Here is a 22372-nt window from a genome sequence, read left to right on the forward strand (position 1 = left end):
CATGACAGTCTTGGGGCTTTGGTGGGAGGATTCTGGGTCTGAGGCACTCTTTGTATCTTTAAGGTTTGTGTGTGTGACAGTACCACTCTATGGCATGTCAGTCCACCCTACCTCTGCCATCAGTAGGCTAAGGAGACACGGTGTGTGGTGGCATCACTCCCCTCTCTGGCTGAGTTCCTTGAGGATCACTATAATTGTGATTAGTCTAGATCCAGGGACAAAAATGCTTGCTCCCAGAGTGTGCCCACCACACGGGGAAATCTGACATCTTGAATTTCTGGAAACAGCTGACAGTTGTGAGACTAGAGTCACACCGACATGCTTCTAATGTCTAGTCTCAGTCATGAGAATGCACATATTTTGTCATTTTTAGCAAAACATGAAACCAAGACCACCGCTGCCCTCGGTAAGCAGCACTGGCCAGTGCCACCAGGGGGTGCTATAACACAAGCGCTGCCCACCCAGGATGCCATCAGAAATGACACCACCTCCCCCATGATAATTCTCTAAAACATGTTTGCATTTAAATGAAAATACTGGACGTGATGTAGCAGAGAGCATTTTTAATGGAAAATTAGTTGATAACACAATTCTGTTTCAACGTTCTCTCTCTCTCTTTCTCTCTCTCTCTTTTTAAGCATAACCGACTGTGTATTCCACAGTCTTCTGATGAGAAGGGCCCTGCACACAGGGCCTAGCTCCTCTCAGCACTCAGTTCTCCAGTCGGGCTTTGTTTCTTTAGGTTGTGCATTGATATGGGCTTCCAGTTCAGAAGACAAGGCACTAGAACTATTTTGTTTAAATCAGCTACATTATACATTGATCTTCTTATCAAATGTACAGTTACAGTATGGTATTATGCAGATTAGTTCAGAACACCCAAGGCACACACTTTGTTTGTTTTTTAAGTCAATTTCTCTATCCAGAATTTATTGAAGGCTCAATATTAAAGTTTCAGATTGGCTGTGAACAGAGTTCTAGTAGAAGTCGCCAACAGTGGCTGTTGTGACTTTTAAATACAAACCAGCAAAGACTGTGAGCTGCAGACCCACGTCCCAGAGTGCAGGAAGAAACAGCATCATCAGGACAGTGGGGACTCGCAGGGTGGAGCCAGAGGGCTGCTAGAATCTGGGGCAGGGCACAGGACACTGCCAGATTCTACCTAAAGCAGGCAGTCTGAATGCCAGTGTCCTTGTGACCCCCCTCCCTCCCACACACAGGATGTTCCCACCCAGGGCCTCTGCAGTTGCAGCATGATCCAGACCCCTGGGGAGCAAATGCCTTAAACACAGTTCAAGTACAGAGAAGGTCGACTGGTAGATGTCCCCTGATGGATGCCCAGTTTACCGAGGGGTCTGGAAAAAGCTGTCAGACAGTGAAGCAAGGGGAGCTGATGGTCGAGGAGACTCTACAGGAGGAACACAGGGAACAAAGGACAAAGATGGGGACACAGTGGCTGCTGCTTGGATGAAGGGTGTGCTCAAGGAGAGACCCTGTTGGGGGAGAGCTCAGGAGGCCAGAGAGGCTCAGTGCTTTTCAGATATACTTCCAGGAGCACACAGATGGCCCTACGCTCCTGGTCCAGATGTTTGCCAAAGACCCAGATTTTCTCCTTCTGCCCTGGCCTTAGTCCACTGCTGCTTGTGGAAGCAACACCTGCTTAGGTCAGCCAGAGAAGCCACTCGGTCTTCTGCTCCCGTGGTCCCTGGCTGGCCGACAGCCCTCATTGCTGTGAGGACACCTCTCCTTCTGGGAAAGAAGGAGGCAAGCGGAGGTCAGTCTCAGGTGCCCCTGTGCCCACCCCTGAGGCAGAAGGGACAGCCAGGCCTGGGACCCATGCTCACAGGAGTGGTCACATTTTTGACATTTTGCACAATTTTGAAATACTATACAAGGTTTTCATTTAGACAACGAGGGCACTTGAGAAAATGGGCCTGAGGTGAAGTGGCTGAAGGGAAGATGCTATCCTGTTACCTTGCCCAGGTAAAGCAGGCTGAAATGTGCAAAACAACACCGTATTTCTGATGGCAAGCTTGCCTGCTCTGGGAGGCTGGGGGGTGGGGGGAGTCAGCTCCTTTGTAATCAGAACACAACCTTATTGCAAGAGTATATTTATTTTTTTACAGTAATTTTGGTTGCCATACAAGAGATTGAAGGATTTGGGGGGGAAAGTGCAAAGTACAGGAACTCTCTCTCTCTCACTTGCTCACTCTCCCTCGCTCTTCCTCTTTCTCTCTCTCCTTCTAAATAAATAAAGTCTAAAAAGAAAAGGAGCACAAAATTAACAGCAACAAAGGTAATGTGACATGTGTCGTTACACACAAACTATAGTGTGAAACATGTTCATATTCAAAACCCAAAATTGCTAATGGGAGAAAAAAATCAATATTTGTGGCCCCCCTACCCGCACACACACAAAAGGTCATTGCCAGGTCAGCTGGGTAATGTTTGCCTGTTCAATAACTCAGGAAAAAAAAAACCTCACCATTTTATTAACTAAAGTATCACAAATAATTCTTATGTAAAGTTTCAGCACATCAGCAGTCACATTGAGTTTTTAATTGTATGAATTAAATCTAAAATGCGCACGGATGCCCCAGAGTAGGGATCCTGGCGGGTATACACAATTTACAGCTTGAGAGATTTTGGTTTTGTATACACAATATTACAGAAACTAGGCATGTAAATTTATGCAGTTATTTAAATTACAGTATATAACAAAAGTTGATCTTAAAACCTGGAATAGTGGTAACATGGTCCTCATGAGCAGTTTAACATCTGGTTCACCACTGAAGAGGGTCCTGGGGTAGGGCCTGGTCCTGACATGTCCGAGTGTGTGGGGGGGAACAGTGGGCGGCAATTTCAATGAGGGACTATTGCTTTCTGTGCAAAATCAACTGTCAGAGACAGCGACCCAGTATCTAGGCAAATGTGTGTTTGGGTGATTGGGGGTCAGTTCTGATAGGTCCAGCTGTGTTCCTGTGACCAGACACTGCAAAGCAAAGCTGGCCTATCAGCTTCCAAGGCTGACAGTCAGCTTGCTTCTGCTTGGAGGCATGTGGCTTGAAGTCTAAGGAAGGCAGTCGCAGCTTGTCACCTGCTGCCTAAGCTCAGTGTGCCCCAAGCCACCAGGTCTCTCCTGCCTAGCATCTGCCTGGCACTGAGCACAGAGGTAATGCCAACCAGAGGCAAAGGAAAGGAGCCTAGTGCTATGGCACACTGAGGGGACTTCGAAGAACCACCCATTGGAAGACAAGTTAATGGCGAGGCCACATTTTCACACTCTGAATTCTTCAGTGGCTACCCGCAGTGTCTGGACTTGCAGCATCTCTGGAGTGTTACTCATTCATTCGCCTTGCTGTGGGTGAGGGAACCCAGAGCATGGTGCTCAACAGTCACCTGGTACCAGCTGATTAGATGACTCAGAAGTTAGGGTTGACCTGCAAAGGGTTTTGGGGACAGAATAAGATTCAAAGCTCTGGTCTCCATAACAAGGGTTGTGGTGGATGCATGAGGGTGTGTGTGTGTGTGTGTGTGTGTGTGTGTGTGTAATATGCATGTATGTGCATTGTTGTTGGAGAAACTGCGGAGTCATGGGTTCTAATCTTTTTGATGAAATAATTGCCCTTCAATGATGAAACTGTGGCAAAAGCTGAAAAACGACTTGATGTCGCAGGTTTGGATGTGACCAGGGAAGGTTAATTTTTTAAAGGTCGCTTGTGTAATTGTCCCAAGGAAATGGTACTGTTAAACCACAACCCCCTTTCCCTTTAGCTTTCCAGCACTGGGTGGCACAGGGGCTGCCCAGTAGACCAGCCACTTTTCTTCTTAAAGTATTGTGCTTATGAACTATCTATACACATATTTAAACTTGCAGTAAAGAAAGATTTTTTTAATTGCTAAATTTTATGTGTTCATTGTAGCGCTGTTCCAGGCCTCGTCAGACACGTGGTTGTGAGCATAAGTGAAGAGGAAAAAAAAAAAAAAGGAAAAAGATGTTTTATAATTAGAGATGGGCTGGGCTAGTTCTGAAATGATAAAACCGTCACCTGACATTCGAGTCTCCTCTGAGCGTGGGGGAGAGGGGGTTTTGGGAGCCTGGCTGGCTGCATGGTGGCTGTGTGCAGTCAGTGACCTCCCTGGGACATTAGAGGTATTGTTTTGGGAGGGAGACATCTGGGGACAAGAAGGGTGGGCTCAGGTGGCTGGGCCTGAGGTGAGGCTTGGTCCACGATGCTCCCCACCTTCTTTTCCACGCACACCTAAACTTTGCCACAGCCTGTGCCCCACTTTCTGTCCTCCACCAGGTCCTGACCACAGGCTTCTCTGAGAGCCAGATGTTAAGACAAGCTGGTGGGATCCCCGCTATGTGAGAGAAGGGAGAAAGGCCCCTGAGTTCCACCTTTCTTGGCCTCTGAGAGCCAAAGGGCTGCCTCGGCAGGATGCTCAGCCAAGGCCTGGTGCAGATGAAGGGTATGGCATTCCATCTGCTACCAGGGAGGACAGCAGCTTCCCAATGGCAGCTATGCTTACCACAAGCCTCAGGTCCTCTTGTCCTTGTAAAAGTAGCTGCTCACCTGTTCTGACCTCTGTGGAGCTCTGCAGACATCCAATTAGAGTAAATTTCAAGAGCCCCAACCTCTCCCTCCTGGGCAGATGCTCTGGGCAGACACCTGTCCTTGCCCTGGAGGAGGCTGTGGGCTTGGGCAGCCACACATTGGCTGGCTCTACAGCCAGGCCTCCCTCCTCCTCAGGATCGTGACTTTGTGCTTTGACTAACTCCGTGTGACTTCATTTTGGCCACCCTGGAATTATGCTAATCGGTTTGCAGAAATAAAGACAGCAAGTTAAGCAAGCAGGGCACGATCCTGTCCACAGCCACCACTGCCAAGGACTTAGGGGCCAAAGAAGCTCCGATGCACGTCACAGGAGTCGGACAAAGAGGTGGATGGGACAGTGTTTCTCTACAGTCTGGCTCAGGCAGGGCTCCACCTGGAACTGCTCACCGAGAGCCAAGCACAGGGGAGGGACGGAGCCAATGAGCCCACCCAGAGGCCAAAGGCCTGAAGAAAGGCTGTGTTCCAGGGCTGAGGGGTGAGAGTTGCCCAGAAGGCAGAGGAGGGAGGCCTCAGGAGGTATCTGGAGTACACTGGTGTCTGCCACAGGAGGAGAGGGTCCCACATACAGTCCATGGCAGCCTCTGAGACCAGGACAGAAACCCCCTTTACTGTCCTGTCCCCCTTTGGACAGAAGCCACCCAAGATATCTGTGGCCCTGGTTTGGCCACACTAAGGGACACCCACAGCACATCTTTGGGTACCCAGAGACAAACCCACAGACCGGAGATTGGTGCTGTCAGCCTCTGCTTGGCCACCACACATTTCAACATAAGCCCATCTCTACTTATAAGAAAGGAGTCTGTGAAGGCCCAGGGCAGCCACCCTTATCTGTCCAGCAGCTGTTTCAAAGCCCTTTCTATGTTCATCCTATGCCCAACTCGAGTCACCCCAAGATCTATCAAGTCTTCCTTCTGAAGGTTTGGCAGGTGGCTGCCGTCAATCTCATTGTCCATGAACGTCTCCTTGTGTTCACCCAAGTTCAGACTTTCCAGCCAGTCTGCCACGTCTGGTTTCGTCCACAGGTGGACAGGCTTAGTTGTAAAAGGCTTATTTGAGATTGGCTGTTGCAATATCGAAGGAGATGGTGACCTGCTGCGTCCTGCTGGGTTCAAGCCAAAGAGGTCCCCTGCAGGGGACTGGCTCGGAAGGCTAAAGACATCTGAGAGTGTGGGGGAGGGAGAGGCTGCAGCGGCGGACGGAGGGGGAGGGGCGGGCAGGATCTCTTTGCTCAATTCCGTTGGCGAAACCACAGGGCTTGGGGCGCGTCTCGGTCCTGAGGTTCTGCTTTCATAGTCGGGGGGCCGGCTCTGCAGGGTGATGGGCTGGGAGGTGCCAGGGCGGACAGTGAAGGTGACCGTCGTGCTCCGTGTACCTGAGACAGTGCTCATGACCTCCGGGCTTCTGAAACAGCAAGGACAGAGAAGAACATCACTTCCCGGTCACTGAGGCTCATGGGATGGGAGGGGGAGGCACCCACACCACAGCAGAGGGTCTGCACTGGCAGTGATACAGACAGCCATGCCAGTCAGAGGGGTGTAGGTGGAGCACAGCACAGCAAGCCAGTCACTCACCTGGACCAGGCTGGGAGGTGCCTGGAGAGACCCTCTGTGCAGGTCAGAATGAGCTCAGGCCCTCTGCAACAACATACACCTCCCAGGGGACTCCCTTTCTCAGCAGCCTGTCAGGGGTCTGCTTAGGGTTAAATTTCTTGGGTTTCAGACAAGCCAGCCCTGCTTCAGAAATGGGACGTAGGGTTGGAAGAGATTTTCCCTAGATGCTCAGGGCACAGAGGTTGCTTGTGTGTCCCAGGCTAAGTTCTGAGGGGCCTCTTCATAGGGAACCTTGCCTACCACACTGACTGGATGGTTTGACAGCAGGCTTCAGGGTATAGCAGTGCACTCCTTGCAGGCAGAGACTTGCTGGCAGGGTAGTCTGTCCCTATTACCATAGCAGACAGACACAAGGCCCTTTTCCCAGTAGTGTCCTTCCTGCTACATTTGAGTTAGTGAAGTCCTCAGAATAGGGAGAGGCAGGTTCAACTCTCACAGAGCCTATCAGGCCTGCTGTAGGTGGGTGACTTGCACTGGGAGGAGGTCCTGAGTGACTAGGAAGTTCTTCTCACCCATCTATCTGGGGGTGGTCATTCTATGAAATGTGTTCTCTGACCATGTTCGTCAGGGCTGCTGAAGACTTTCTAGTCACACACCTACGAAGGTGAAGCCTCTCTCCAAACACTGCTTCCTGCTCTATTGCCAAACTGCAGGCAGCCACCAGGTTAAAGAAAGTAGGTGCGTCTCTTGACCTGGGCTCACCCACGTGAATGCAGACACACCACACACCTCTCATTTCTGGAAAGGTCCATCCTGCCATGGGCACAACCTAGACTGAAACGGCTTAGAGTTTAGCCCCGTCTTCATGTCCTGCATAAACTGGTAAGAACTGAGGGCTCCCTGGTCCACCTCATAACTGTCAGGGTGGGGATTCTGGGTGTGATGTCACGGGGCCTGCTTTGACCTAAACTCCTTATGATGGTGTCAGTCCACTGAACTTGAGGGACCCCTTACTTAGTCCCCTTGCAGGGCACATAGGTGCTAGCAGACTAGGATCTCCTCAGATCATAAGTGAGGGGAAAGAGATTGAGGCAACATACAGTTGCCCCTGGACCTTCCACTGCCTCTTTCTCTTCCTGGGATGTTGTTTGTTTTCTTAGCCTGCTGTATGTCTGGATGAAGCCATTAGCAGGTGACCTCTCTGTTCTGTGGACTATCCCTACTAGGGCTAGCAATGATTACTTCAAATACTGGACATTGCAGGGGAGAACTGGACATTGCAGGTGTGAGTTCAGTGGGCTAGGCCTCTGCTGTGGGTCTGCAGCAGTAGCTTCTGGGAACTGTAGGTACCTGTAAGTCCCAGAGTGCCCTCCCACCAAAGTTTGCTCAGAGAGCCTGTCCCTACAGTGTGCAGGTCATCTTAACAGGCCTGAGGCAGCCCATGGAGTTAAGGTCACGAAGCCCGTTTGGGCTTTGCAGCTTTGGGGGAACTCTAAAGATTTAGCTTTAGGTAGTCATGGAGAGGTAGGCCAGGGACATGTTAAGGGTCTGCAGAACATGCAATGTCACCCAACGATTTCCAGATTGTAGGGTAAGCCACTACAGGTAAAGCCTGGATAAGCATTGCAGTTGCCCAGGGGCTCTTTGCAACTGGGGAGGGGGGCACATTTCTAGCATGTGACACTTCAGGATTGGGGAGGCAGGGGGTGTCCTACAGGAGCTTCTGGGTGCCAGTAAGGCAGTGAAGGATTGGAAGGGGACTGTGAAGTTCTGTGCCCAGCACTGGCCTGACCCTTATTTTGGAGCCATGTGGTTGGCATGCCAATCCCCTGAGGGCCAGCAGATACCCAGGCACTGCTCTGAAGGGTCTCTAAGCCAGTACCCTGGACTGGGCTGGTTTTCTGGTCAGGATGGATTCAGCCAGCAGGCAGCTGAATCTGGGAAGCAGAGGTAGGAGCAGAGACAGTGACACACAGGGGGCAGCGGGGGGGTGGGGGGCGCACACGAATCTGGTCAGGCCGCACTTACTTCTGCTCAGCATGACCCTCTTCTGCAAACAGCACCATGGGAGCAAATGGAAACGACACAGGGAACGGTTGAGACCACACTGCAGAACTGACTGTGAAACATGGTAGGTTGAACCACCCTGATTGAACGATGCACCTCAGAGCCCTCTTGGCAGGTAGCCCAGGGGCTTGGGGCAGGCACTCATAAGAGCAAGGGAAGAAAGGAAGGATCACTGACAAGTGGCCCACAGCTATTTCCCTCACTTGGCTTTGACTTGGCAAGAATGAATCTTGTTCCCAGTGGACCCAGGCCAACCTGCCCAGGCTAGGGCTCTATATCACGTTTACACCCCAACATGGTGATCAGCCTAGTGGCTAACGGCATGGATCTGGTCCGGCCACATGCTTGGGGCTTACCGGTACCCCACCCAGCATGACAACTGCTGAGTTAAGTTGGACTGGCCTGCCTGCCGGCTTTGCTCTGCACCTTCTGGGTAGCCTGCCTCCTTCCTGGTGAATCACACAGTGATGACTCACTGGATCCTCCCGTGTGCGCAGATCATTATGTTGCTAGGCAACGGCGGGGCTGCTGGGCGGCATATACAGAAGTCTGTTACCCTGATTTAGAATAGATACACACTCACAAACACCCGCCTCTGGGAGGATCATCTCTAGCCTGCTTTTAAAATCAAATTCATTTAAAAAATGTGAGAATTAAGAAACAAAACAAAACCAGCCCAAGAGCGAATCCAGCTGCTCACAGACGCTCTTCACCTGTCTTTCCTGGCAGGAGCTGATGAGCTGGGGAGGTGGACGGACAACCAGACTCACACTGTGGTTACTCAGTTTGGACCTGAGCAGAGGTGTGGGCCAGAGGCTCCTCAGGGGCCAGCACTGATGCTAGGGTTCTGAGGCATGGACCCTCAGTCCCAGGCTCCCCTCTATATGAGGCACTAAATTCTAAACTATCTGTCTTCCCTCCTTCCTCCCCTCTCTCTCCCCTCTCTTTGGTGACTTGAGACAGAGTCTCACTGTAGCCCCAGGTTATTTTAGAACTTATCAAAATCCCCCTCCCTCAGCCTTTCTAGCATTGGCATTACAGGTATAGAACCCCATCGGGCATCAGCCTGCTTTCTTATGAAGCTGCTCTGCCTATCTAGGCTTCCACAAATGGGGCACGGGAAGGAGAGCCAGGTCATGTGTTTGCCTGAGTTTCAGAAGTTGGGACCCCCTCAGCACTTCTGATCCTGGTGCCTTGCAGTCACCATGGGCTCAGAGAACTGTGAGGACTCTGCTCGCTCTAGGCCTCTCTCCAGAATGGGAACAGAATACATAACCACAGAAGGAATGGCTGTAGGACACTGCCTGCTTTCCTGCTGAGGAAGCTGTCTCAGGCTCAGCACACTGTCTGGGTTCCCACCCTGCTCACAAGTTGCCAGGACAGGAAGGCACCTACTTTCATGAGGAACTGTTCACCTGTGATAGGATCTTGTCAAAAGAGGGATGAGACCAAGAGAGAAGACTTGACGGGTCTAGAGAGATGGCTTAGTGGTTTAGAGCACTGGCTGCTTTTGTAGAGGACCCAGGTTCAATTCCCAGAACCCACACACATGGTTCAACCATCTGTAACTCCAGTTCCAGAGGATCCAGTGCCCTCTTCTGCCCCTGCAAGTGCTACCTGTAAATGGCGTAAACACACACACACACACAAGCAAGCAAAACATCCATTGCACATACAAATAGATAAATATGTTCTAAAACGGAGACCTGCCGTTTGTTTGGTGGTCAAAGGAAGAGACTCTGGCAGACTAGTCACCTTAATATGTGGATAGTGGCAGGAAGTGCCAGGCTGTCCCCAGCAGGGCTCACCTCACTACTGAGTGCTGCTCCCTGGCAGTGCCATCACCCTCCTGCTTTGCTTGGTGACTGAGGTACCAGAGCTGCGTGGCAGTGCAGAGAGCTTGAGATGTCATGAAACAGAAGCCCATGCTCTGGGACCAGGTGGTCACAGCAGTTTAACAATCATATTGATTAATACTGGTGACCCAGCTGAGAGCCAGAGGACACTGGCCAGGGTCGGAGGACTGCCCTGGGAGGACAGCAGGGGTGGCAGGGATTGAGTGAAGCCCCATTAGCACCTGGAGCGCTGCCTGCCCAGGGACCTTGGGCACCTGAACCTCCACAGTACCACTGTTTCTTTCCTGTGTGCTTCAGCAAAGTGAAGGCCGAACTCTGCCCCTTGTGGACTCACCACAAAGAGCTGGCAGTAGAGTGTATGCCACACCCTCGGAGAGGAGCCGTGGGGACTCCCTGGAGCACTCCCTACCCTGTGCTCTAGGGGGAGATGAAAGTGAGCTGAGGTTTTTTCACAGATGCTAGAAGAGAACAGGTTTCATCCTGTTGAGTGATGTGATGGCTGGTCTCTGGTCACAGCCAGCTTGAGGAGTCAGTGCTTATAGACAGGCAGCCGGGTCTAGCTCTCCAGTGTCTCCAAGGTACCTCTTGTCTCTAGCAACAGAAACCACCTCTCTTCAGCACAGATCTTGAAAGCATCTTCCTCATGTGACACACAGCCCGGGAGTGTCAACAAACTGGAGTCCACTCCTGGTAAGCCATGGTAAGTCTGTGCATGGTTTTTATCCCTTGGATGCGATCCTGTGTCCCCACAGCCTGCTCACTCCCTACCTGGTGGCTTGACGTTGACTCCCCCCACGGGCACGGAGAGTCCGATCTGGCCCAGCCTCACATGCTCCACCCATCGTGTCCCGGGCTCCATGCTTCTGATTTCTGCATAACTGGCTCCGGTGTTAACTTTGGGTCACTGAAATCCCCTTCCTCTGAGTGCCAGCTCCATCCTAGTTCTGCCCTTTTGGAGCCTTGTCTTCTCTGTGGTACTTGTTACATACAGTTCTGTTGTTTCGTTTTGGCCATTTCTCACCTCAAGAGCTGGCACTCCCCAAGGGAACACTGGCCATGCTTTCTTAACAGGGACGTGCTTCTCTTAAATGACAAATTCTGAGCGCCATCTGGTGCCTGGTGTCCTGGGCCATCAACAGGCTGCCTGAGTGGATGACAATGACTACGTTTCCCAGCTGTGGAGGACTGCAGAATCCTCTGTGGTGATGTCCTTGTGTCTCTTCTTTCTTGGGCTTGATACTGGGCTGTAGACAGTGGTAGCAGCTTAGTAAACTCCCTATCATGGCTGGTCATTGGCCCTATGCAGCTTTAACCAGGACACCTAAGTGCTCTGCTTAGATCCATGAAGCAGTAAAATTGTATGTCAAGCCTCCTGCCTCCACTGTGGGCCAGATTCAGATGACAGGAGGCTCTGAAAGCCAAAAGCCCTGTCCAACTGAAGGACATGCCAAGGTTACTCATGAAATGTTTGCATATCCATTCCACAGGGCTGGGGCACAACCATACCCTCTAAGAGGGAGGGTGAGGCGGCAAGTAGGAGGCGGAGCTGCAGAGCAGGGGGCAGAGCTGTAGAGCAAGGGGCTCCATGCTCTGCACCCAACTAGGACTGGGAAGCCCGTGGGCAGCTAGGAGAGACAGAGATTATAGGTGCAGACCCCACTCATCAATTTCCTTCACTTGGGTCTGGTCTGACTTCTAACAGTGAGACTGCTTCAGCATCAGGCCTGTAGCCAGAATTGCTCACGGCTTTGCGCCATGGTCTTTCAGTGTCTCTGATATCATACACTAACATATACACAAATATATTGAAAGAGTTTCAGCTGAGTTTTTCAATATATTTGTAATTAAATATGTCTAAATTCCACACTGTCCTGATCTTGGGGTCAGTCTACTGGGTATACTAAACCCCGGGTATCCTAAAGTTAGATTGCTTACACCCCAGAAAGCAAGTGCCAGGCCTTCTAACTCTCTGCTCTTCCTGGATCCTGTCCTGGTGCCAGCATAAGATGAGGTCTCTCGGAGCTGGCAAGTAGCAAAAGGCCCATTATTTCAAATTACAAGCACAGCAAAGCTCTTGCCCATGTGGTGGAACCACTGAGGAACACGCTGAGAGCCAGCCTTTCCTTGGTGAGCACAGTCATTCTTGAGGAAACAGGGTCTCTCTGCCATAATGTGTGTCACTTCAGAGAGCATGGCCAGCTTTCAGTTATCTCTTGAGACCTTCATTTTCTTTCTCTCCTTTTGATTCTGAACCTCATTTGTCCCAGGGTCATCTACAACTTAACTTTTAGAAGCTTTTACAAGTGGCATTAGCAAGATGCTCAGACTGAGTGAATCTCTAGTTGTCATCCTGGGCCCGGCAGTGAAGGCAATGGAGAGAGCAATGTAGGCAAGAGGCCAGTGCACCAAGCCAAGAGGCAGAGCTCGGTCACCTGCATATCCCATACAGGATGCATGCATGGTTCTGTGAACGGCTATCCCAGCCTGTGGTCCTCTGTGTCTCGCAGTCGCTGCTGGCATCCCAGGACCCTAAGCCCATGCCCAACCCGGTGCAATCCTTAGATTTGAAAAGGAGGGTCAGAGGCCTGTGTTTCCTCTACTGCTTGAGGTCAACAACAGTCATCTCTCCCCTCATTAGCAGGGGAGTTCTAGGTCTAATGGCTGTTCCTGTCTTCTCAGGAGCTCAGTCTTGTAGATGGTCTTCAGTGGTGATCCCTTTTTCTGAAGCCAACCCCCAGCCTCAGCTTCTAGAACCTCCCCATGCAGTCTCTTTGACTCTTTGCCTCAGATTTCTCTCTGCTGGTTGATGGCCACGTTGCTGGTACCTGTGTGACAGAATGCCCAATGTTTGTTGGTGCTTTGTAGGCGTTGGCTAAAGTCCTTGCTCTGAGAGGCCTGCGCCAGGAATAGACTGGCTGGGTGGAGCCAGGTTTTGGGTGCTAGTGATGCTCTCTCTGAGCACCCAGCCAACATCTGGCACCCACCTGGAGTAGGGAAAGACAATAGTCTCAGTCCCCAGTGGAGGGTAAGTCTCCTTCCCTCTCCTGGGAGCCACCAGACATTGTCTAACCAGAAAAAAAAAAGGCAGCAAGGGTCATCTGCTGCCATTCAGAAGGCCCCCCGCACCCCCTCCCCGCCACCTTCCCAATGCCAGCGGCCACCTCAGCTTCTCTCCTGTTGAGGTCTCCTGTTGAGGACTGAGCAGCTATTGTAACCTCGCTTTTAGCCCTAACAAGAGAGGCTGCAATACCTGCTCGGTGTCTCTGAAGCATGGACTTAACACACAGGATCATGCTGCCCAGTTGTGAGGAACGCCACCCCAAGGGCTTGCAAATATAAAGATGAACCAAGCATATTCCAAGGTTGCTGTGAGACTCCTGAACATGTTCAAAATGAGCAGGTGTGTGGTTACCCCACCTCCCACCCCCCCTCCCCCAGGAGTGGAGGGTTTCTGCAGGCCCGCCCAAGCTAGCAGGGAGCCACGGGAGCTTGCTTCTGCACACCACCTGTAGCAGGTTTCGCGTTACCAAGCGGTGGCATCCTCACACTTCTTTACAACAGCCGCCAATCAGTATTTCCCAAAGGAGTTAAGGAGCCGTCCAAGTCCTCCATTTACAACCACACCAAAAGGTAACAGGAAGAATTGTGGCTCACAGCCCAAACCTCAAGACTCAGATGCAGTGTGATGTCCCTGATTAATGGGCTCGGTTGTTTGAATCAGATGCCTGCCCAGCGGGAGAATAAAGAAAGACTTCATTAGTCAAACCGATGAAACCTGAGCTCAACTGTCAGCCAGAGAGGCTGAGCACTACACACACGGAAGCGGAAAGACAGCACGCGCGTACATCACACAAGGAACAAAAACAGAAAGGCCATGAGTGAGGGTGGGGCCTGCAAGGCTGCCGAGTACCATCCTGAAACCACACAGGGGGCTGTTCTAGAACCTTCTGTTTGGATTTAGGAAGAATGTGTTTATTCTACCCCCCATCCCAATGAAGGTAGCTTGTTAAGCCTACGTGAGGCTAGAAACGGCCCATCGGGCGCAGCTGGCAGTGATTTCTTTGTGACGTCTGCCCCTGGGTGGGGTGATGCAGCGGAGGGGCAGGTGTTCATCCAGAGCAATGACCCAGCTCCTTCCAAATCCTCAACCCCAAGGGGGATTAAGGGAGAGGGAATGGTACACCCACGTTCAGACACTGGCCACCTCTGCTGACCAGTTTGGGTTTTAATGGAGCTCTGCCTGCCTTTGAGGTAGTCCTGGCAAAGGGCCGGAGGAAACGGAGCAGAGACCAAAGCTTCCTTCTGGAAGCGACCGTGGGCCTGGTCCCGTGCAATCTGGTTCCTTTATGTGTCTTTAGAAGGGTGTGTCATGGGCTGCATGGCAGCCATGGCCTTGGCTCTGCCGTAGTCCGGTGACAGGAGGATGGTGGCAACATGGTTATAGCCTAATGGGTGTGGCAGAGGCCATGCAGGTCCCCTCTTCTCAACTGCATAGGTGGCTCCCCAATGGTTTCTTTTGGCCAGCACTGGACCACACATTCCCCAAGCTGATTGGGAACTTACCTTGGAGCGAGGTTGGCAGACTTGGCTCCCACCGGCAGCTCCAGCCCTTCCCCAGGCTTGACCGATTTCCCCCTGTTCATCTGCTGCAGAATGGAGTTTAGCTCACTAATTACATTTGCCTTTGGGCCTGAGAGAATTGGGCTTTTGACCTCTGGAACGTCACCCCACAACTTGGAGGTCCTTGGCTGGATGACCTTCGCCACACCGGCCTGGGCGCTGCCCGGCGGGGGCGGGGGTGCAGGTGGGGGGATCACAAAGCCATCCGTGTCCTCTTCTGGGAGCGTGTCTTGGTAAAGTGCGTTGCTCTTGTGAACTATGGGCTTCATTTTTGGCTTTGGAGGTACTGGGGGCTTGTCAACCACAAAGGCTTGCCCGTCTGCATAGACTGTGCAGGTGTCCATGCTCTCGCCGCCCTCTGAGGACAGCGTGGAGATGCTGGACACCGTGGAGATGGTGCTGGTAGTCTCCAGGTGGTGGTCGCTGCTACTCCGGCTGTCTACCTCCTCAATCCCCGAGTCGGTGACTGCGTCAAAACTTTCGGGGGGTGGCAGGAACGAGGAGGGCAGACAGTTCGAGATGCCGGCTGGCTTCTTACTGTCTGTGGAGTTGGCTGGTTGGCTGGAGTTCAACGAAGGGGGCTGAGGGGTGTCGTTTTTCTTCTGCTTGACCAGGTCAGCCAGAGCGGGAATTGAAGCTGCCCGGTCATCAGGGATATCAAAACTATTGGCGAATTCCAGGGGGGGAGGCAACGGTTCTGTGAAAAGAAAGTCCTCATCCAAGTCCACGGACGCCAGAGGGGGAGGGGGGATGCGGAATGGCAGAATCACCGCCTCTTCCACGGAGCCCGCCGCCACGATGGTCCTGCCGGGCGCGGCGGCGGGCTCCGGGGCAGCGGAGATCTGTAAAGCACCTTCGGTTTTGGGAACGCCTTCTGGCACTGTGGAGGGTGAGTGGTCTGGCTTTGTATCCCCATCCTCTCTGTCCTCCTCTTCCTCCAGGGGTGGCCCGGCCATGGGAACGTCCACTGTGTGCACCATCAGTAGGCCGGCTGACTTCTGCTGGGCAGTGTCCATGATGTTGATCAGCATGTTCTTCTTGTCGTCCGCCCTCCGGTCCTTGCCCAGGTCCGTCTCGTACTTGTTCTCTGTCTCTTGCCGTCGCAGGGGACCCCTGGTGTTCTGTCTGGTGACCGGAGGAAAGCCGGACTCCACGCTGGGCCGCATTTTGGTATCGATGTAGAGAGGCTTGTTAAGGTCAGCCTTGGGGGCCTCTCCCTTGTGCCCCTGCTGGGACTCCTGCATGGCTCGGTCCCTGGCAGAGAGTGCCAGGGCCAGCGGGGAGCTGGGGTCAAGCAGCCGCCCTGTGAGTGGGTGCACATAATTCTCAGGGCCAGCTGGGCTGCTGCTCTTGAGGGGGGCTGCTGGGCCACTCTCAGGCCCCTTGGCTTTGGATGTGGAACTCAGGGGTCCCCCAGCCTCCCCCTGAGCACCAGCCTCACCACCACCTAGGAAGTGATTCTCCAGCTCCCTGGGTGCTGCCCCCGGGGTAGGCAATAGTGGTTGTTCCGTCTCATCCTCGTCACCAAACCCACCCTCCTCCGGGAACTTGGAGGCCTGTATCCGGGGAGCAGGCGGCCCCAGACCCACGTCCTCATCTCCCAGGTCTGTGGAGAGGAAGGCTGGGGAATTCCTCCTGGCTTCCAGACGCTTCTCCCGGTCACGCACAGCCCCAGCGATGGCCGCAGCAAAGGGGCTGCTGACGGTGAGGCTGTCATCTGGCCGCAGCTGGCCAGGCTCGGTGGCCTGGGGGTCAATCTCCATGCTGCTCCCCTGGCTGCTCTTGCCGCTGCTGCTGGTGGAGGGTTCCTTGACGATGATGGTTGGGATGGGTATGGAGCACGTCTTCTCGGGGCTGTCCTCCACGTTGGACTGCTTCACCAGCACGCCCTTCCGCCTGGCTGGCTTGGCAGGGACGTAGACGGCCTTGCTGGCTATCTTTCCCACCTCTGAGTAAGGGTTCTCAGGCATCTGTCCCCGCTTGGTGCGGAAGGCGGCCTGTGGGGCGGGGCTGCGGCTGTAGACGTCTTCTGAGTCCAGGGAAAATCGGTCCAGCTCTCTCCTGTAGAACATCCCCTTTTCCCGCATCATGGTGGCCACAGTGTCAGACCTGGTGGCTGGGGGCACCTTGGCGACGACGGGGTTCTGATTGAACGCGGGCTTAATTGTCCCATAGACTCTTGGAGTCGGGGACCTGGGACAGTTGTATGTGGTGGGGGAAGGTGGAGGAGGAGAGGGGGGCACAGACTGTGGCGGAGGGGGGATGTCCTCAGAAGTGTCTGGCATGGACAAGCTTCGGGTGAACTTCAGCATTGGGGGAGCCAGAAACTGCCGCTCTTCCTCTGTTATCCCTGCAAGCAGAGAACACGGTGTTTTAAGCCCAGCAACCACAAAGTACCCTGGAGTCCTCAGGACTGTGTAAAACACTGTTTCCACAGACTCAGACAGGAGACACTTGTTAGGAAGCACAGCACAGGCCAGGATGCTGCCGTTAGTCACACACCTTCTAGGAGCCAGAAACAGAAAGACAGGTAGGTATTCATGATGAACGAACGCATGTAGGGATTTGCTTCTCTGGGGCATGGTGTGGTGTCTGGAGTGAGGCAAAGGTGGCAAGTGCCTGAAACAGGGCCGAGCCCTGGCAACCTGAACCCAAAGTTGTGGTTGTGGGAACAAGTGTGAGGTACAGGTGATATCTGTCTTTGTGTCTTTCAGACCTATTGAGGGATTCTAAAGGACTGAGGCTCTCTTCTGACTCTGAGGTGCTATATGAATGGCATAAAGGCCAAGGTTGCTGTCCCTCCTGTCCAGTTAGCAGGTAGACTGCTACCTTGCTAGAGTAGCTGTGTCTCTAGTAGTGTCCCAAATGTGCAAGGAGGAGCTGCTCCTGTCACTGTGTGGTCTTCTCCAAGGGGACATTGACCAGTTTTGTCACCTGCTCCTGCTGGGTCACACTGAAGGCTCTGTGTGTGTTGAATTCCTCAGCCCTCAGCGGGTAGCTGGCTTGAAAGACAGGGCCATTCTGGCATGGACTCTGTCCATGAAGGGAGGGAAACTTGATTTCTCCACCTAGTCCTGGGCCATAGCAGCTACAAGATGCCATGTCCACGGAAGCTCTGATGTGGGCCTGTGGGACTCTCTGGAGAGCTGAGGTTGGCTGTCATGGTTAACCAAGCCTTGATGACTTGGAACAAAGGCAGAACCATGTTCTGAGACTTGACTGGTGATTGTGTGTGTGTGTGTGTGTGATGAGTGGGGTTGTGGCTGAAGCCACAGTGTGACCTGAGCTTTCCCTGGGTGTATGTACCAGCTGGTGTGACAGTACAGCCTAAGACACACAGACAGAAGCAGCGTACACAGCGCAGACACCAGGGATGAAGTCTCAACACAGGGGCATGCAGGTTTTCAGAGGCGACAAAACGAATTACTTGAAATTAAAAAAAAAAAAATCTCAGGACAAACTACAGTCACTTATTTTATGAGAACTTCCATTTGATAAGGGTATTCCAAATTGAACATACTCCTGTGGGAGGCTAATTTGGCATCTCAGAGGATTGCTGCTGAAGGAGATCTCTGTGTATCATTCACTGTGAGTTGTCGCCTAATGGTGACATTCCCAAGGAGTAATAATTTAAGAATACCCCTTATAAAGTAAACTGGGATACATTCAAGTTACAGATTCCAAACTGGGGTGTGGGGGGTGGTTCACTGACCTGATAGAAAGATTCTGCTGTCTGACAGGAGGAAATCAACTGTTATTAGCCAGAAAGATCCAGAAATACAATAAGGTGTGTGTACAGCTAAGCCCGGCCCTGACTGTGCCAGGGGTGGGTGGGCCACCCAAGCTGCAGACGCCACCATGGTCATTACTGCCTAGATGCTGCCTCCTGCCTCCTCCTCTGACTAAAAACAGACATGCCATGTCACTGGCGGCAGCCGCAGGAGAAGCCTCCGGAACACACAGAGCAGCAGTGTTCCTGGCAGTGCTCTGCTGAGGCTGGAGGCTGCATACCCCTTCTTTTTTACATGCTAAGGCTCCACTGCGTCCAGCAGTAGCCTAGGCTTCCAGAAAGTTTATGTGGTAGGGACCACACTCAGGTCTTTCTTGTCCTGAGGGGTGAGGTTTCCCTTGCCCTGTCCGAGCCAGTGAAGGAAATGGGATGTTAGCGAGGAAGGCAAGCTGCTTTCTTACACACAGCGCTTCAGACCTGACCCAGCCACCCGGAGAAGTGTGTCCCTTGAGCTCAGCCTATGAAACATTGACTGGAGGGGGTCTGCCCACCCTGCCCGCCCTCCTCCCTGCTCTCTCTACTGTCAGGAGATTAGAGAAACCATTCTAAAGGAAGGTCTCACACCCCACCGTGTTCAAGGGGCTGCCTGTTGCAGAGAAGCTGGGGACCTGCCCCCTGATAGGCAGTCCCGGTGGGGAGTCTAGGGTCTAGGTTCCAAGGCCATCATGGAGCCTGGAGTCAGGAGGCCAGAACCCCTGAGGAGCTAAGGGCTATGTTGGAAAGCTTAGGGGCAACGTCTTCGGGTGGAGGGTCACGCTTCTTACCTATCGATTTCTGCCTTCGCATCGTACCTCGAGGGAGGCCCAGAAATGGGCCTTTCGGGCTCCCAGGGACCGTGGGCGTCATTACAGCAATCCCTTGGCGCTCGTACACGGACTGCAAACCAGAGAGCCAGGTGAGGTGCATCCCTGGGAGCCCCACCCAGGGTGACAGGGCCAGAGGTGTCAGGAAGCTCTGGGAGCTTCAGTATCAATCACCACAGCTTCCTTAGGCCATGCCCTCCCCATAGTCCTCTTAGCTCTCATGTATCTGATGCCAGCGTGTCCAGATTTAGTCAGCCATACTCTGCTGAGACATTCATCCGGCCAGTCAGCAGAGAAGCTCATGAAGAAGAGGGCCAGGATGGCTGGCCCACGGGGACAGGCACAGTGTGGTAGGCAGTGGGGTCTGATCCAGGCCATGCCCTGCCTTGCTCCTCATGCCCTGTGATCTCTGTCAAGTCCTCAGCTTGGATTCTGTTTTCCTCTTCCAGACACTATGGAGGTGTCCAGGTACCAAACCTGTGCAGGTGGGTAGGGTGACTGACCTGTGAGAACTGCCAAGTGACCCTGGAAAGTGTCACAGAGACTGCAGCAGGTTGTCCCTTCCCTGGCCTGAAGGTGGACTTCTCAGAGAGTACCTGCCTACCCCCTCACAGCTGGTACACACCTATGCTGTTTTGTCTGAGATGGTTGGCCAGCTATGCTCCACAGCCCTGGGAGGGACTTGGGAAAGATTGGCCACTAAGGCTCACTAAGAACATGTCTGTGGGTATACTCTGACAGGTTCATCTAGGCTCCAGAGCCTTTATCCACCTGACCCTGGAATCTGAGGCTGGGAAGGTAGGATGCTGGCCCCTGGGAGTTCAAAGGAACCTGTCCCATGGGGGCTATCAGGTTGGAGAGTATCAGGGTGGAGTGTGGGTGTGTTGAAAGCCAGGGTTCCTCCCTATGGGATTCTGAAGGGGAGGAGTGAGTATCTGAACCTTGGGGGTGTCTGTTTTATTGCTTATCTTATGAAACTCGTATCAAATTCGTGGCAACTGTGTCACTTTGTAAAAGGGCTGGATTAAACCAAGTCAGTCTGAAAGTGAGTCAGAGAAAATACTCAGCTATGTGATGGGACAGTTAGTGCTTAGACCTGGCACTGGACTGTGATGGTGACCAGAAACCAGAAGGAGGTACTAAGGGGTTCTTAGATCTTACTGTTGTCCAGGATTGACTCCTGGCTCCTAGGAAACTCATCACCTCTTTACTGAGAGTGCCTTTTACTTGGGGTGGGTGGCAGCACCAGCACCAGCACCAGCACCAGTGAGCTGGCATCTGGCGCCTCCCATGCACAATGAAGACCAACACATCAAGTCACTGGCCTCCTAAGGATGCTGTCACCCCACCTCAGAACACGTGCCAAGTGTTTGTGCAAAGGACCACAATGCATGAGGCTGTGCTTGGGCAATGGGCACTGTCTGAGGAGCACTCACTCCCACATCCCCTTTGTCCAAAGTCTTTTGGTTGGACACCTGGAGGGACACCCTCAAGGTTTGGATAAACCCAGGTAAGGGTGGCATGCAGGAGTGGTGAGATTTGCACCTCAGCTCAGTAACTGACTTGCTGTAGCTCTGGGCCGGATCAGAGTGCTAGCCCCTGGAGATGGGGCTCTGAACACGTGCAGGGAGGGCTTGTGAAGGCCAGCTGCTGAACTGGCCTGCCGCTGCCTGCATGTTGAACCCTCTGCCTGCCCGCCCATCAGCCAGGCCAGCCCAAACCCTACCCGGTTCCACTCACTCACATTCACATCAGAGGCAGCTGGGAAGCACCGGCTTGTGGGCCGCTGCTTGATGGTCGCCACCCTGGATTCGATGGCCACGTTCTCTGCAGTCCTGGAGGGCTTGGAGGCTGGGACTATCTCTTCTGGTTTATCTAAAAGACAAAGTAAGTTTTGGAGTGGTTTAGTCTTATGGAAGCCTGGAGGGTGGATGGGCTCAGTCAGGAGACTTCAGGCATGCAGTCACTGTTCATGTGCTTGGATGATCGAGCAGGCCGTGTGTGGGGATCAAACATGCATCTATGCCCCCTCCACATGCCCCACTAGGGGGTCCACCATGCATCCCTCGCCTGCCTGAGGTGTGTAACTAACTATCTGGACAAAGTCAGCAGGAGACGTCCGCATCTCAGCCTGCCCTCTTGGAGAGTGCTATACCACCCACGACCTGTGACTCAGCCATCTTCAGCTATGACAGGTATTGTTATTGATAAGTGTTAAATTTTGGAATTGCTATTAGAGCCAGGGTCTCATTGTGTAGCTCAGACTGGCCTTGACTTTCGTTTCTCCTATGTTAGTCTTCTGAGAGTTGACGTTACAGGCCTGTGCCACCATGTGTACACACACACACACACACACACACACACACACACACACAGACACATACACACAAATGTGGTCCTTTTTGTAATTAAACATAGTTTTCAAGGCAAGCCTTCCCTGTACCAAGGCTGGAATGTTGACTGTGATTAGTAAGCCAGACAGGACGGCAGGAACCCCAGACCTCTGAGCATATGCTACACAGGGTACTTTCTATTTATTCTTCCCATTTTGGAACATTCCTAGTTCTAGAAAATAAAAACCAATTTTCAAGGAGCCCTGGAAAATGGAAGAAACAAAACAAACAAAAACAAAACAAAATAAAACACCAAAAGCTTTTTGTTTAAACTTGAAAACCAAAACTTGTTCTAGAATGACCTTGACACCGGGTTCAGCCCTAAGACAGCTGAGATCCTGAGACCAGATAAAAGGCTTTGTCTAGGGTTGCCAGAACACAGGGGGACCCTACTTCCTGAGATATGAAGTCAGAGTCACCCAGTCCCCAGAGGCACTCAGGAGAAGGCCCTAGCTGTCCTGGGCTGTGCTTTTTATAAGATGCCCTGGGTCAGGATGAAGCTTATGGGAGGCCATGCCTGTGGACACCTCCCACGCTGGATCCTTTTGAGGTGCGGGAGATGCTTAGCTTTTAGAACTTTTGCTGTAGATGCCCAAGTCCTTCCAGGCAAGCTTTGCCTATTTCTGGGGTCTGGTGGCTCCCTGTTTAGTGAACACTGGGTTCACTGACTGAGC

At 52.6% G+C, this 22372-nt stretch overlaps 1 protein-coding gene across 6 annotated transcripts in view; it reads right to left on the bottom strand.

Moving 5' to 3' along the window:
* Window positions 1-609: 609 nt before the first annotated feature.
* Window positions 610-22372, bottom strand: part of Shank2 (SH3 and multiple ankyrin repeat domains 2) — a 453640-nt gene continuing 431877 nt past the window's right edge. For 3 of the 6 annotated variants that reach the window (XM_085841131.1, XM_029479124.2, XM_085841129.1), the window contains 5 exons: window positions 21050-21180; window positions 19267-19378; window positions 18425-18445; window positions 14656-17062; window positions 610-6020 (listed from right to left, as the gene is read on the bottom strand). In XM_085841131.1, coding sequence (XP_085697257.1) covers window positions 5444-6020; window positions 14656-17062; window positions 18425-18445; window positions 19267-19378; window positions 21050-21180 — 3248 coding nt within the window. In that variant the 3' untranslated portion in view covers window positions 610-5443. The remainder of the gene's footprint in view (window positions 6021-14655; window positions 17063-18424; window positions 18446-19266; window positions 19379-21049; window positions 21181-22372) is intronic. The other 3 variants (XM_085841128.1, XM_085841130.1, XM_085841127.1) reach the window with 2 other exon arrangements.

Source organism: Mus caroli, unplaced genomic scaffold (genome assembly GCF_978045245.1).
Source record: "Mus caroli unplaced genomic scaffold, Mus_caroli_1 scaffold_8, whole genome shotgun sequence".
NCBI classification, from domain to species: Eukaryota; Metazoa; Chordata; class Mammalia; order Rodentia; family Muridae; genus Mus; species Mus caroli.